The 15,837-nt window shown below is 42.3% G+C and overlaps 1 protein-coding gene and 1 long non-coding RNA gene across 4 annotated transcripts in view; one reads left to right on the top strand and one right to left on the bottom strand.

The window, feature by feature from the left end:
- Positions 1 to 12,278, top strand: part of ACO1 (aconitase 1) — a 68,381-nt gene extending 56,103 nt beyond the window's left edge. For all 3 annotated transcript variants that reach the window (XM_005581561.4, XM_074017353.1, XM_065530430.1), the window contains 3 exons: positions 754 to 876; positions 10,361 to 10,546; positions 11,446 to 12,278. In XM_005581561.4, the coding sequence (XP_005581618.3) occupies positions 754 to 876; positions 10,361 to 10,546; positions 11,446 to 11,559 (423 nt within the window). In that variant the 3' untranslated portion in view covers positions 11,560 to 12,278. The remainder of the gene's footprint in view (positions 1 to 753; positions 877 to 10,360; positions 10,547 to 11,445) is intronic.
- LOC141408652 (uncharacterized) lies at positions 12,186 to 15,784 on the bottom strand. Its single transcript, XR_012424648.1, has 2 exons — positions 15,678 to 15,784; positions 12,186 to 12,796 (listed from the first exon to the last, which is right to left on the bottom strand). It is a non-coding gene; the product is annotated as an uncharacterized lncRNA (long non-coding RNA).
- Positions 15,785 to 15,837: the final 53 nt, after the last annotated feature.

Genomic DNA, 15,837 nt, shown 5'->3' with positions numbered 1-15,837 from the left:
GTTACCTTCTTTGTGTTTTCCTACCTTTTACAACTGACCTCAGTGAGTTTCTGATATCAAGTCAAAATTAATGTTTAGGTCGGATTCTGTTTTTTGAGTTTTAAAATAATTTAGTCAATGGAAAAGAAAAAATCTGATCTAGTTTCCTTCTGTCCCCTGATGCCTTAGGATTCCAATGTTTTTATAAAACCAACAACAATTAGGCATTTCTGTCAAAAGAATATAAAATGGTTTTTAAGAATACAAAATTTAAGGCCAGGTGCAGTAGCTTAAGTGCCTGTAATCCCAGCACTTTGAGAAGCCAAGGTGGGAGGATCATTTGAGGTCAGGAGTTCAAGACCAGTCTGGCCAACATGGTGAAACCCCACCTCTACTAAAAATACAAAAATTAGCCGGGTGTGGTGGTGTGCACCTGTAATCCCAGCTACTTGGGAAACTGAAGCAGGAGAATCACCTGAACCCAGGAGGCGGAGGTTACGGTGAGCTGAGATCGTGCCACTGTACTCCAGCCTGGACGATAGAGCGAGACTCTATCTCAAAAAAAAAATATATATATATATATATATATATATATATATATATTTGGTAGAAGTAGAAAGATCAAGATAATTGGGAATTTATAGACCAGATGTCTGATTGCACGGATTTGGTCATCTGCAGACCCTTCTGGCCCCGCCCTCACCAGGGCTCAGGGGACTTGTGTCCACTCTTTGCCTCTCCTGCATCTGTAAAACTTCCTTTTCTCTTCCTCAGCTTGATGTGTTTGATGCTGCTGAGCGGTACCAGCAGGCAGGCCTTCCCCTGATCGTTCTGGCTGGCAAAGAGTATGGTGCAGGCAGCTCCCGAGACTGGGCAGCCAAGGGCCCTTTCCTGCTGGTGAGTATGAAGCAGCCAGGAGGCAGCTCCCCTCTGAACTGTGAGGGTCCCCAGGCACAAATCCTGTTGCTTTACTTTCCAAGAAGATGTCAAGGAAGAGCAAGCTCAAAAAAGCATGTAGCATTTATTCCTGGCCTGCTTCTTAGAGCCTCTGGATTTATTTTACTTGGTGAAGGGCCATGCAGAGTTGAACTGGATCTGTCATTGATTAATGAACCTTGGGGGTGTGTCTGTAGAACAGTTTTGGGGTAGGGTCTGTGAAGTCTCTGAAACATATCCAGAAGTGTATACAGATGTCTTTCTTGGGGAGCGGTGTCATGGCTTTTATAACATTCTCAGAGGCTGAGGACCCCAAATTTATTCAAGTACCTTGTTCCAGGTGGATGTCAGGAATAAGCCAGAGCTATTGTATTGTCTGTCAGGTTCACAGAAGAGAAAAGGAGCCTGAACTTTTTCAGTAGTTACTTCGGCAAGAATGCGTTCTAAGTCTCCTGGAAAATTGGGAGAATCACTTTTTACAATTGCTCTTCACTGCCTATGAATATCTGTTTATGGGCTCTCCATGAGAGAGGGAAACTCACCCTGCACATACCCAGGCAGCTCTTTAGAACCTTCTGCCATCTCGGGGCTCCACCTCTTGAGGTGTCCCCATGGAAGGGGCCATGCAGGGAGCAGAGAGCAACTCTTGAGCATTTGCTTGCCCTAAAAGCAGAGAAGAATCGTGCCACCCAGCCTGAATCTTCAGGGTGGGGTAAACATGGCTTACCTGATGTCAATTTAAATCATTTATGGCTTGCAAATTAATGCACTTGGGAAACACTAAGTTCATATCCAGAAGTACAGTAAAAAAAAATGTGGCCGTCTGGCAGGCAGTTCTCCAGACATCCAGGCTTCTGAAAATGTCTTTGAACATCACACCTATTATTTTCATTGGTTATTTTGCTCTGAGGAAAATAGAAATGTTCTCTGATTAGTTAGTAGTAGGTCAAAGGCCTGTCTTTTCTGGAAACTACTGAAAAGATCCAGATAATTGCAGAAGAAAAAGGATTTTAGGAAGTGGGTTGGGAGCTGGTAGCCAAAATGCGACCCAAGCAGTCAGCACTCAGGTAGGGAACTCTAAGATCTGATAGAGGATAAGAGAACTGGCCCCCACGGGTTCTCTGGAGTCCAGACTTTTCTACAGAACCGCTGAGTTCTGGCTGCCCAGGAAGCCATGCGCTCTTCTGTTCTGTAGCTGTCCAGGCTGGGCCACTCAGCTGTGCTGGACTGTACTTACCAGAGAGCAGTGGACAGCTATGATTTACAGCTTCTGAAGCACAGCAGCATGGCCTTTGCACAGAGCTAGTGACATGAATAGGGTGTGTTTAGAAAGCTTTCTACTTCCCCAGAATACATCCACCTATCCCTAAAACCCTAGAAAATATCTACAGCCCCAAAGAATCTGCCCTCTCCCTGTAGCAGTGCTTCGCAAGTTTGGAAACACTTATGGGATTATTATTTTGTTTTAATACCTATGCTTGGATCTCATCTCCAGAGATTCTGGTTTAATTGGTAAGGAGAAAGGCCTGGACATTGGGATTTTAAAAGCCTCCCCTGCTAATTCTGGTATGCAGCAGTGGTTGAGAACCATTGAGCTATAGTTCACGGTTCTCAAAATTATAAGAATCACTAGTCCCCTCCCACCCATGCTCCCTGCAAGACATTCTGATGCAGCAGATCTGGAGTAGTACCCAAGTATCTATGTTTTCAACAAGCTCCTAAAGTGACCCTGGTGTTGGGCAATTAAAAGTGTGCCCTAGATATCAAGAGACCTCTTAGGGTATTTTAATATTATATGACAGTTGTTAATTATAATAAACTGATGGGGAGTTCTAGTTAATGGAGTACCATTCTTTATTGCTGTATATTGCCGATTATAGATTCCCAGTAAAACATACTTTAAGCTTAGTATCAAGACTATATTCAACACAATTTGGTCTTTGAAGCAGAAAGTGTAAAAGCAGTACACAAGAGGTAATTGTTTACTTTATCTGTGGTATGTTCTGAAAGTTGCTTTTTTGATTGAACTTTCTGTGCCTGGTGATACAGCTAAAATAGTGGGGAAAAAATCAAGGGAAAAATTTTATGTTGTTTTGCGATGTGGATTCCAGATACAATGTAAGTTTGCTCAAACATGTTACATCGCTTGTCAGACTCCAGGGTCCAAATACCAGATTCCAGCACTGACTCCCTGGGTAAAGGGGGACAATAAGGGCATCTACATCCCTGGGTTAGTGGAGGGTGGAATGAGAGGAATTATTTAAGTGCTTACATAGTGCCTTTACGTTGTGAGCAATCAGTGAAGACTAGCTGTTGTGTTATTTATCACTAGAGGATAACATTTTATGTAAAATATTAATCGGTACTTACAAATAATTTATGTGTGAGAACGGTTCTAACTTACAAAGTCTTTTGTTTGTTTTGTTTTTTTTAACAATCACCAGCTCAAGAAGCTTATAATGTGGGGTAGGGCACAGACCAGTAAATAGACAATTACAAAGCAATATAATAGAAGAAAACACGGTGTTACGAGGCAAACATAAGGACCACTAACTGAAGATTAATTACGCCATTTTCTGTCATCCTAGATGTATTCAAGATGTAATTCCCTTAGAGTACAAAGTTAATGTAAAAAAAAAAAAAAAAAAAAACCGCATCATTGTGACCTTCAGTCTAGAAGATGTATGGCAAAATTAGGCTGGAGCATCTTTTTCTCCTGTGATATTAGACATCTGATTTCACTGAAATATAGTATACAATTGCTGGAAATGAGGGCCTATAAAAGTCCATAGAACCAAGTGACTTTTCAAGATATAACAAAGGTAAAAGGTTACTGTCATCACTGTCTATGAATCATCTCATTATCAATATTCTAGACTTGGAAGTAAAATAATAAAAAGCTTAAAGCTTTTTATTATTTTTATCAGATAATTAAACAATTCTTTGGTATTTAATACTAATATTTCAGAAATAGAACTCCAGAGTATTTCCAGATTTGCATACACTGACTGATTTTTAGGTTTATCATCCTTCGTTTTATAACGGAAGTGATTTCTTATACATTGATAGAATGTAGTATGATTGTAGTGACTTTTTTTACTCTGACATTAACTAAAAACATGGTGTAAATTGAGAATTAAAGAGGTAGCAAGGCAAAGGTTACAAAATATATGCAAACATTTTTGTTTATTTGTATGCTGTATTTCATTGTTGTGTTTACTTTTTATTATTATACTTTAAGTTCTGGGGTACATGTGCAGAATGTGGAGGTTTGTTACATACATATACATGTGCTGTGGTGGTTTGCTGCACCCATCAACCCGTCATCTACATTATCCTCCTAATGCTGTCCCTCCCATAGCCCTCCACCTGCCAACAGGCCCCGGTGTGTGATGTTCATTCCCCTCCCTGTGTCCATGGGTTCTCATTGTTCAACTCCCACTTATGGGTGAGAACATGCGGTGTTTGGTTTTCTGTTCTTGTGTTAGTTTGCTGAGAATGATGGTTTCTAGCTTCATCCCTGTCCCTGCAAAGGACATGAACTCATCCTTTTTTATGACTGCATAGTATTCCATGGTGTATATGTGTCACATTTTCTTAATCCAGTCTATCTTTGATGGGCATTTGGGTTGGTTCCACGTCTTTGCTATTGGGAACAGTGCCACAGTAAATATACATGTGCATGTGTCTTTATAGTACAATGATTTATAATCCTTTGGGTATATACCCAGGAATGGGATTGCTGCGTCAAATGGTATCTCTGGTTCTGCATGCTTGAGGAATCACCACACCGTCTTCCACAATGGTTGAACTAATTTACACTCCCACCAACAGTGTAAAAACATTTGTTTCTTCCCACCCTCTCCAGCATCTGTTGTGTCCTGACTTTTTAATGATCACCATTCTAACTGGCATGAGATGGTATCTCATTGTGGTTTTGATTTGGATTTCTCTAATGACCAGTGAGGATGAGCATTTGTTCATATGTATGTTGGCTGCATAAATGTCTTTTGATTAGCCCTTTGTCAGATGGATAGATTGCAAAAATTTTCTCCCATTCTCTAGGTTGCCTGTTCACTCTGATGATAGTTTCTCTTTTTTTTTCTTTCTTTTTTTTTTTTTTTATTATTATAAGTTCTAGGGTACATGTGCATAACGTGCAGGTTTGTTACATATGTATACTTGTGCCATGTTGCTGTGCTGCACCCATCAACTCATCATTTACATCAGGTATAGTTTCTTTAGCCGTGCAGAAGCTCTTTAGTTTTAATTAGATCCCATTTGTCAATTTTGGCTTTTGTTGCCATAGTTTTGGTGTTTTAGACAAGTCTTTGCCCATGCCTATGTCCTGAATGATATTGCCTAGGTTTTCTTCGGAGGATTTTTATGGTTTCAGGTCTTACGTTTAAGTCTTTAATCCATCTTGAGTTAATTTTTGTATAACGTGTAAGGAAGGGATCCAGTTTCAGCTTTCTGCATATGGCTACCCAGTTTTTCCAACACCATTCATTAAATAGGGAATCCTTTCCCCATTGCTTGTTTTTGTCAGGTTTGTCAAAGATCAGATGGTTGTAGATGTGTGATGTTATTTCAGAGGCCTCTGTTCTGTTCCACTGGTCTATATAATTGTTTTGGTACTAGTAACATGCTGTTTTTATTACTGTAGCCTTGTAGTATAGTTTGAAGTCAGATAGCAGGAAGCATGACGCCTCCAGCTTTGTTCATTTTGTTTAGGATTGTCTTGGCTACATGGGCCCTTTTTTGGTTCCATATGAAATTTAAAGTAGTTTTTTCCAATTCTGTGAAGCAAGTCAATGGTAGCTTGATGTGGATAGCACTGAATCTGTAAATTACTTTGGGCAGTATGGCCATTTTCACAATATTTATTCTTCCTATCCATGAGCATGGAATGTTCTTCCATTTGTTTGTGTCCTCTCTTATTTCCTTGAACAGTGGTTTGTAGTTCTTGAAGAGGTCCTTCACATCCCTTATGAGTTGTACTCCTGAGTATTTTATTCTCTTTGTAGCAGTTGTGAATGGGAGTTCATTCATGATTTGGCTGTTTGTCTATTATCAGTGTATAGGAATGCTTGTGATTTTTGCAGATTGGTTTTGTATCCTGAGACTTTGCTGAAGTTGCTTATCACCTTAAGGAGATTTTGGACTGAGGCAAAGGGGTTTTCTAAATATACAATCATGTCATCTGCAAACAGAGACATTCCTATTTCAATACCCTGTATTTCTTTCTCTTGCCTATTTCCCTGGCCAGAACTTCCAATACTGTGTTGAATAGTAGTGGTGAGAGAGGGCATCCTTGTCTTGTGCCAGTTTTCAAAGAGAATGCTTCCAGTTTTTGCCCATTCAGTATGGTATTGACTGTGGGTTTGTCATAAATAGCTCTTACTATTTTGAGATATGTTCCATCAATACCTGGTTTATTGAGAGTTTTTAACATGAAGGGCTATTGAATTTTGTCGAAGGCCTTTTATCTATCTATTGAGATAATCATGTGGTTTTTGTCTTTGGTTCTGTTTATGTGATGGATTACATTTATTGAATTGTGTATGTTGAACCAGCCTTGCATTCCCGGGATGAAGCCGACTTGATCATGGTGGATAAGCTTTTTGATGTGCTGCTGGATTTGGTTTGCCAGTATCTTGAGGATTTTTGCATTGATGTTCATCAGGGATATTGGCTTGAAATTTTCTTTTTTGTTGTGTGTCTGCCAGGTTTTGGTATCAGGATGATGCTGGCCTCATAAAATGAGTTAGGGAGGAGTCCCTCTTTTTCTATTGTTATTGTTAGGAATAGTTTCAGAAGGAATGGTACCAGCTCCTCTTTGTACCTCTGGTAGAATTTGGCTGTGAATCCGTCTGGTCCTGGGCTTTTTTTGGTTGGTAGGCTATTTATTACAGCCTCAATTTCAGAACTTGTTATTGGTCTATTCAGGGATTCAACTTCTTCCTGGTTTAGTCTTGGGAGGGTGTATGTGTCCAGGAATTTATCCATTTCTTCTAGAATTTCTAGTTTATTTGCATAGAGGTGTTTATAGTATTCTCTATACTGGTACTTTGTATTTCTGTGGGATCACTGGTGATATTTCCTTTATCATTTTTTATTGCATCTATTTGATTCTTCTCTCTTTTCTTCTTTATTAGTCTGGCTAGCAGTCTGTTTTGTTGATCTTTTCAAAAAACCACCTCCTGGATTAATTTTTTGAACAGTTTCTAGTGTCTCTATCTCCTTCAGTTCTGCTTTGATCTTAATTATTTCTTGCCTTCTGCTAGCTTTTGAGTTTGTTTGCTCTTGCATCTCTAGTTCTCTTAACTGTGATGTTAGGATGTTGATTTTAGAACTTTCCTCTTTCTCTTATGGGCATTTAGTGCTATAAATTTCCCTCTACACACTGCTTTAAGTGTGTCCCAGAGATTCTGGTACATTGTGTCTTTGTTCTCATTGGTTTCAAAGAACATCTTTATTTCTGCCTTCATTTCATTTTTTACCAGTCATTCAGAAGCAAGTTGTTCAGTTTCCGTGTAGTTGTGTGGTTTTGAGCGAGTTTCTTAATCTTGAGTTCTAATTTGATTGCACTGTGGTCTGAGAGACAGTTTGTTATGATTTCCATTCTTTTGCATATGCTGAGGAGTGTTTTACTTCCAATTATGTAGTCAGTTTTAGAAAAAGTGCGATGTGGTGCTGAGAAGAATGTATATTCTGTTGATTTGGGGTGGAAAGTTCTGTAGATGTCTATTAGGTCAGCTTTGTCCAGAGGTGAGTTCAAGTCCTGAATATCCTTGTTAATTTTCTGTCTTGTTGATCTATTATTGCCAGTGGGGTGTTAAAGTCTCCCACTATTATTGTGTGGGAGTCTAAGTCTCTTTGTAGGTCTCTAAGAACTTGCTTTATGTATTGGGTGCATATATATTTAGGATAGTTAGCTCTTCTTGTCACATTGATCCCTTTACCATCATGTAATGGCCTTGTCTCTTTTGATCTTCGTTGGTTTAAAGTCTGTTTTATCAGAGACTAGGATTGCAACCCCTGCTTTCTTTTGCTTTCCATTTGGTTGGTAAATCTTCCTCCATCCCTTTATTTGGAGTCTATGTGTGTCTTTGCACTTGACATGGGTCTTCTGAATACAGCACACTGATGGGTCTTGACTCTTTATCCAATTTTGCCAATCTATGTCTTTTAATTGGGGCATTTAGCCCATTTACATTTAAGGTTAATATTGTTATGTGTGAATCTGATCCTGTCATCATGATGTTAGCTGGTTATTTTGCCCGTTGATGCAGGTTCTTCATAGCATTGATGGTCTTTACAATTTGGTATGTTTTTGCAGTGACTGGTATCGGTTGTTCCTTTCCATGTTTACTGCTTGCTTCAGGAGCTCTTGTGAGGCAGGCCTGGTGGTGACAAAATCTCTCAGCATTTGCTTGTCTATAAAGGATTTTATGTCTCCTTCACTTATGAAGCTTAGTTTGGCTGGATATGAAATTCTGGGTTGAAAATTCTTTAAGAATGTTGAATATTGGCCCCCATTCTCCTCTGACTTGTAGGGTTTCTGTAGAGAGATCCATTGTTAGTCTGATGGGCTTCCCTTTGTGGGTAACCTGACCTTTCTCTCTGGCTGCCCTTAACATTTTTTCCTTTGTTTCAACCTTGGTGAATCTGACAATTATGTGTCCTGTTGAGTATCACTGTGGTGTTCTGTGTATTTCCTGAGTTTGAATGTTGGCCTGCCTTGCTAGGTTGGGGAAGTTCTCCTGGATAATATCCTGAAGAATGTTTTCCAACTTCCAACAGGTTTCATTCTCCCTGTCACTTTCAGGTACACCAGTCAAACATAATTTGGTCTTTTCACATAGTCCCATATTTCTTGGAGGCTTTGTTCGTTTCTTTTCACTCTTTTTTCTCTAATCTCTGATATATTTTCTTGATCGATTCAGCTATTGATACTTGTATATGCTTCACAAAGTTCTCATGCTGTTTTTCAGCTCCATCAGGTCATTTATATTCTTCTCTAAACTGGTTATTCTACTTAGCAATTCATCTAACCTTTTTTCAAGGTTCTTGGCTTCCTTGCATTGGGTTAGAACATGCTCCTTTAGCTTGGAGGAGTTTATTAGTACCCACCTTCTGAAGGGTACTTCTGTCAATTTGTCAATCTCATTCACTCTCTAGTTTTGTTCCGTTGCTGGCGAGGAGTTGTGGTCCTTGGGAGAAGAGCCATTCTGGTTTTTGGAATGTTCAGCCTTTTTGCACTGGTTTCTCCCCATCTTTGTGGATTTATTTACCTTTGGCCTTTGATGTTGGTGACTGTCGGATGGGGTCTCTGAGTGGATGTCCTTTTTGTTGATGTTGATGCTATTCCTTTTTGTTTGTTAGTTTTCCCTCTAACAGACCCCTCTGCTGCAGGTCTGCTGGAGTTTGCTAGAGGTCCACTCCAGACCCTGTTTGCTTGGGTATCACCAGCAGAGGCTGCAGAACAGCAACAATTGCTGCCTGTTCCTTCCTCTGGAAGCTTCATCCCAAAGGGGCACCCACCAGCTGCCGGCCAGAGCTCTTCCAGTCAGGATACAGGGACCCACTTGAGAAGGCAATCTGGCCTTATCAGAGCTCGAATGCTGGGCTGGGAGAACCGCTACTCTCTTCAGAGCTGTCAGGCAGGGACATTTAAGTGTGCTGAGGCTGCACCCACAGCCACCCCTTCCCCTAGGTGCTCTGTCCCAGGGAGATGGGGGTGTTGTCTATAAGTGCCTGGCTGGGGCTGCTGCCTTTGAGATGCCCTGCCCAGGGAGGAGGAATCTAGAGAGGCAATCGGCCATGCTGAGCTGTGGTGGGCTCCACCCAGTTTGAAACTTTGTTTACACTGAGGGTAAAACCGCCTACTCAAGCCTCAGCAATGTCCAATGCCCCTCCCCCTACCAAGCTCAAGCATCCCAGGTTGACCTCAGACTGCTGTGCTAGCAGCAAGAATTTCAAGCCAGTGGATCTTAGCTTTCTGGGCTCCTTGCCGGTGTGGGACCCGCCAAGCCAGGCACTGGAGGGAATCTCCTGGTCTGCCAGTTGCAAAGGCCATGGGAAAAGTACAGTATCAGGCCGGTCTGCACCATTCCTCCCGGTACAGCCTCTCATGGCTTCCCTTGGCTAGGAGAGGGAGTTTCCTGACCCTTTGTGCTTCCTGGGTGAGGCAACGCCCCAACCCACTTGGGGTCACCCTCTGTGGGCTGCACCCACTGTCCAACCAGTCCCAATGAGATGAACTGGGTACCTCAGTTGGAAATGCAGAAATCACCTGCCTTCTGTGTTGATCTCACTGGGAGCTGCAGACTGGAGCTGTTCCTATTCGACCATCATGCCAGCTCTCTCACAGAGTCTTTTGTAAATCTGTATATCCGAAGAAGATTGGAACTGTGTCTAAACTACTGCTTTTATTCATCAGGGAATCAAAGCTGTCCTGGCCGAGAGCTATGAGCGCATTCACCGCAGTAACCTGGTTGGCATGGGGGTGATCCCACTTGAATATCTCCCTGGTGAGAATGCAGATGCCCTGGGGCTCACAGGGCAGGAACGATACACTATCATTATTCCAGAAAACCTCAAACCACGAATGAAAGTTCAGGTCAAGGTAAGCTGGAGCCCCTATGCCAGGCCCCATCAAAAGGGGTCCCCTTGTTTGTAACCAGTCTTGTTAGAAGGAAATTAGTGAGGTTTGGAAGGTAAAAAAAAAAATCACTCAGTAGGACTGCATTAGACTTAGGAGGCCTACTAGCACCTTTTCTATGGATGATGCCTATGGATTTATTAATTTCTCTGTTTATTTATAGAGTTATCCTCAGTTCCATTCTTACCTCCCACCCCCTACTGTACCCTGTTCCCGGTCTCACTCAGCCCAGAGGCAGAAGATCATGATGGAGCTCAGGAATGTTACATTTCACATTCCCTAAAACATTTCACTATAAAAATGTGAGCAACAGATATACTCACTCCTCCCTAAGCCTGCCCATAGGCACCAGGCTTTGATTAGCCCAAGAGTAAAACTGACAGATCCCTAGGCAAGGTAAAGATAAAGTACCCAGCACCAGGTCCCAAGGGGGATTCGGTGTCTGTGTCTCAGATAAGCAGGTGGGCCAGCTGCCTAAGGGACAACCTTAATGAAATCTCTGCTGATTGGATATTCCGTCCACAGGGAGCCCCCAGAGGTTTAGAAAATATCACCCCAAGGATATTAATAGCTACTGCCCTGAGAGGCTATTTCTAGTTCTTAGATGCCTCTCCCCTCCAATCATTTGCAGTCTGCGTGATTCTTAAACTTTAATGGGCAAAGCAGCCTCCCAGGGATCTTGCTGAAATGCATCTTCTGATTTAGTGGGTCTGGGCTGGGGCCAGCAGCCTTACGTGTCCCCATGTGCTGCTGGTGTTGCTGACGTGTGGACCACACCTGAGGGGCAGGCTGGGCAGAATCTCCTCTGAACAGAGCTGTCTCGCCGCCTCCCTCAGTGATTCTTCTGTTTCTTTGTGCCGCAGCTGGATACTGGAAAGACTTTCCAGGTTGTCATGAGGTTCGACACTGATGTGGAGCTCACTTATTTCCTCAATGGGGGCATCCTCAACTACATGATCCGCAAGATGGCCAAGTAGGAGACCTGCACTTGGTGCTGCGCCCAGGGAGGAAGTCGCACCACCAGCCAGCCCAGGCCCTGGTGGAGAGGCCTCCCCGGCTGCCTCTGGGAGGGGTGCTGCCTTGTAGATGGAGCAAGTGAGCACCAGGGTTTTGGTGCCAATCCTGCAGGCACAAAACCAGAAGTTTCTACATTCTCTATTTTTGTTAATCTTCTCTTTTTCCAGAATTTGGAAGCCAGAATGGTGGGAATGTCAGTAGTGTCAGAAAGAACCAAGCTTGTCTTTAAAGTTACTGATCACAGGACGTTGATTTTTCACTATTTCCTATTAATCTTCAGCTGAACACAAGCAAACCTTCTCAGGAGGTGTCTCCTACCCTCTTATTGTTCCTCTTACCCTCTGCTCAATGAAACCTTTCTCTTAAAGGTCATTTTCCTTTCTATATTATACCAGTGTTAACTGACATGGATAGATACGAACTTTTCACACTTCAAATCAGAGCAGTGATTCTCTCTTCTCTCCCCTTTTCCTTCAGAGTGAATCATCCAGACTCCTCATGGACAGATCAGGTGTTGAAGTTTTTTTGATTATGTACCTTTTGATAGATCCACATAAAAAGAAATCTGAAGTTTTCTTTTACTATCTTTTCATTTATCAAGCAGAGACCTTTGTTGGGAGGCGGTTTTGGCAGAACACATTTCTAATTTGAATGAAATGAAATCTATTTTCAATGAAAACATGTTGACTTTGAGTTTTGCTGTGTTTGTGGCTGGAATTTGGGACATTTAGTGCAGAGTGAATCTCAGACTATGTCATTAGGAAGCCTGAACAACCTTCATATTCTCCCATTTTTACAACTCTATCAGAATTGTACAGGTATAATGGAAATGTTTAGGAACCATTATGCTCTACCCTGTTTGGGAGCAGACAAGAGGGAAGAGTAGCCTGCTAGCAGTAGCAATGATGTGAGTACGTAAGGAAAAGCAGATGATCGGTTTTTAGTGCCCTGAAGTTTATCTGCTCATTTTTACCCCTGTAGTCGTTTCTGGGCATGTCTTAGTTTGCTTGGGCTGCTATAATGTAATACCATAGCCTGAATGGCTGAAAGAATAGAAATGTATTTTCTCACAGTTATGGAGGCTGGAATTCTGAGATCAAAGTTCTAGCCACTTCATTTTCTGGTGAGGACACTCTTCCTGGCTTACAGATGGCCACCTTCTTGCTTGTTCTCACATGGCATTTCTTTGGTTTGTGCCTAGTGGGAGAGAGAGAAAATGGGCTCTCCCATGTCTCTTCTTACAGCAACACTAATTGTATTGGATCAGGGTTCCACTCTTAGGGAGACCCAGGAAAGCTGGCGGTATAACTTGGTTCAAGTCCAAATGGCCTAAGAACCTGGAGGGGCATGGGGAATGCTGGTGTAAGTCCCAGAGTCTGAATGCCCAAGAACCAGCAGGAGCTGTGATGTCCAGGGACAAGAGGGCAGGATCTTTGTAACAAATTTTTTATGTCAAACTTAGCACTCAGGGGATATGGCCTGGCCATCACAACATCTGGAATCTAATCCTTTTTCTACTTCTCACCAGATGAGGGATCAAGACAGGTTATTTAGCATCCCTGCACTTGCGGTCCTGGGGATCTTATTTATATTAATAAAAAAAAATTACAAACAGCCAGGCACGGTGGCTCACACCTATAAAGCACTTTGGGAGGCTGAGGCGGGTAGATCATCTGAGGTCAGGAGTTCTAGACCAGCCTGGCCAACATGGTAAAACCCTGTCTCTACTAAAAATACAAAAATTAGCCAGGTATGGTGTCAGGCGCCTGTAATCCCAGCTACATGGGAGGCTGAGGCAGGAAAATTGCTTGAACCCAGGAGGCAGAGGCTGCAGTGAGCGGAGATCATGCCATTGTACTCCAGCCTGGCTACAAGAGCAAAACTCCATCTCAAAAAAAAAAAAAAAAATACAAACAGAACTCCATTATACAAAAAGCCTGTGATCCTCATGTTAGGATCAGTCCTAGAATAAAAACACTAAGAATGGCTGAGAAAACAGACCTCCACCCTCTTAGCTCTCCATTACTGAGCAGCTGGGGAGCCGTCTTAATCCCCACATTCAGTGGCTCCTATGGTCTGAATGTTTGTATCCTCCCAAAATTCACGTGGTGAAACCTTAACCCCCTAGGTGATGGTAATAGAAGCTGGGGCCTTTGGAAGGTGATTAGATCATGGTGGTGAGGCCCTCATGGATGGGGGTAGTGCCTTAAAAGAGGCTCAAGTTAGAGACCCCCTCATTTCTTCTACCATGGGAGAACACAGCAAGAAAGTACCATCTGTGAACCAGAAAGTGGGTTCTCACCAGATACTGAATCTGCCAGTGCTTTGAACCTAGACTTTCGGCCAGAACTGTGAGGAATGTCTATTGTTTATAAGGCACCCAGTTCATATTTAGTTACAGCAGCCCAACCAAAGACCGTGGTTATGAGGAAACAGATTCTTGTGGCTAGACTAATGGAATTGGGTCCCTTACCTCCAAGTATACCTTCTGTCCTTTTCAGTAAAAATATCTTTGCCAGACACAGTGGCTCATGCCTATAATCCCAACACTTTGGGAGGCCGAGGCTGGAGGGTTGCTTGAGCCCAGAAGTTTGAGACCAACCTGGGCAACACTTTACAAAAAAAAATTAATTAATTAAATCAGCCAGGTGTGCACCTGTGGTCCCAGCTTTTGAGGAGGCTGAGGTGGGAAGACCACTTGAGCCTGGGAGGTCGAGGCCATGATTGTTCCACTGCACTCCAGCCTGGGCAACAAAGTAAGACCCTATCACCCCCCCGGAAAAAAAAAAAAAAAAAAAAGGTATCTTGGCCAGTGTCTCAACCTTGCCCACTAACAAGCCTAAATAAACGAACTTCTTTTACCTGGTTCTTTAAGGGCTGGTCGTCTTACTATCCAAATGAAAAATATGCTGTTCTCCCTCCCATATTCTTTGGGAATGAAGATTCCCATGTTTGTTCTGATAGTTTTCCAAATTCATTACTGCCTGATCCCTCCTAGGGAAAAAGGCATTCCTGGCATCCACAGCAAGCTAAGAGTTAATATTTTTAATATAGCAAATACACACGAAGGGCATCCCTCGTCCTTATTTACCCACCAGATTCTTATGGTACGTCGGGAGTAATCTAGGGGAAAGATCCATTAGGCATGAATCTTAGCTGTGTGCATGAAGCACAACTGAAATTAGCTAAAGCAAAAAAAAAAAAAAAAAAAAAGCTGGCTCACAGAACTTGAGGAACAGTGGTGGCCATGACTGTGGGCTTGATTGGATCTAGTGACTCAAGCTCCCTTCCATTTGCCCCTCCAACCACCCCCCATCCCTCCGCCAATCATACCTTCTATTGGCCTCTGCAGTAAAGTGGCCTATTCTGGGCCCTTCCATATGCCAGGGGATATGGCCACCAGCAGTTCTGGGGCAACCATTAATAATTTGTGATCTTGGAGATTTGTCTCCCAGTATTCCCTAGGGCAAAAATATTGGGAGTTCCTAGTCACCTAAATGAAGAACTTTATTTTTGGCAGTTTCCCTTTCAGGGCTCTAACAGGACTGGAGTAATGCACGGGGTTATGTAGGAGCAATGCAGAGCCACTTTTGAAAAATAGTAACCAAGGTTCTCCTGGCTGCCTTCTTAGGACATTATTAAATGTCATAAACACAAGTGGATTTTAACATCCAGCCAGTTTGTGTTCAACCAGACGGCATAATTATCATGAAAAAAGATTATATAATGGTAGCTGATATTCTTATTTTTAAAAGTTGACATCCCAAGAGTGAATCCTACATATTCAATACAGATTTATTGAATGAAATTCGTAGTTTTATGTTATAATGAAACAGAGTTCCAGGCATGTACCTGCCAAATTTGGTTCTGGTTGTCTTTTCGTATGCAGGCTGGATACCTGCTACTGTGCTTTTACAGGATGTTAACAGTGTCCCCTGAGTAAAACAGACCCAGGGTCAGTACATTTGGGAACCACTGAGTTAAACGGGTTTTATCACTGCAGAACAGACACAAGAACAATGTGTGCTGTAAATCACTGTTTGCAGGGAAGGTGGCAGCAAATGGCACAGAAACCCACCTGACCACAGAGTGCTTTCTTCTGGGCGTCTCACACACTGTGCTCCACAGGATGCTCTTGAGAAACACTGAGCTATGGTTGGTCTGCTGTTTGAAATTCAAATAATAATGAATCAGTTTTAAGGACAGGAATTGTTTTACTGACCTTAATATTGAGATGA

Source organism: Macaca fascicularis, chromosome 15 (assembly GCF_037993035.2).
Source record: "Macaca fascicularis isolate 582-1 chromosome 15, T2T-MFA8v1.1".
NCBI classification, from domain to species: domain Eukaryota; kingdom Metazoa; phylum Chordata; class Mammalia; order Primates; family Cercopithecidae; genus Macaca; species Macaca fascicularis.
The sequence above is the reverse complement of the archived record's forward strand: the minus strand, read 5'-3'. Positions and strand labels throughout refer to the sequence as shown.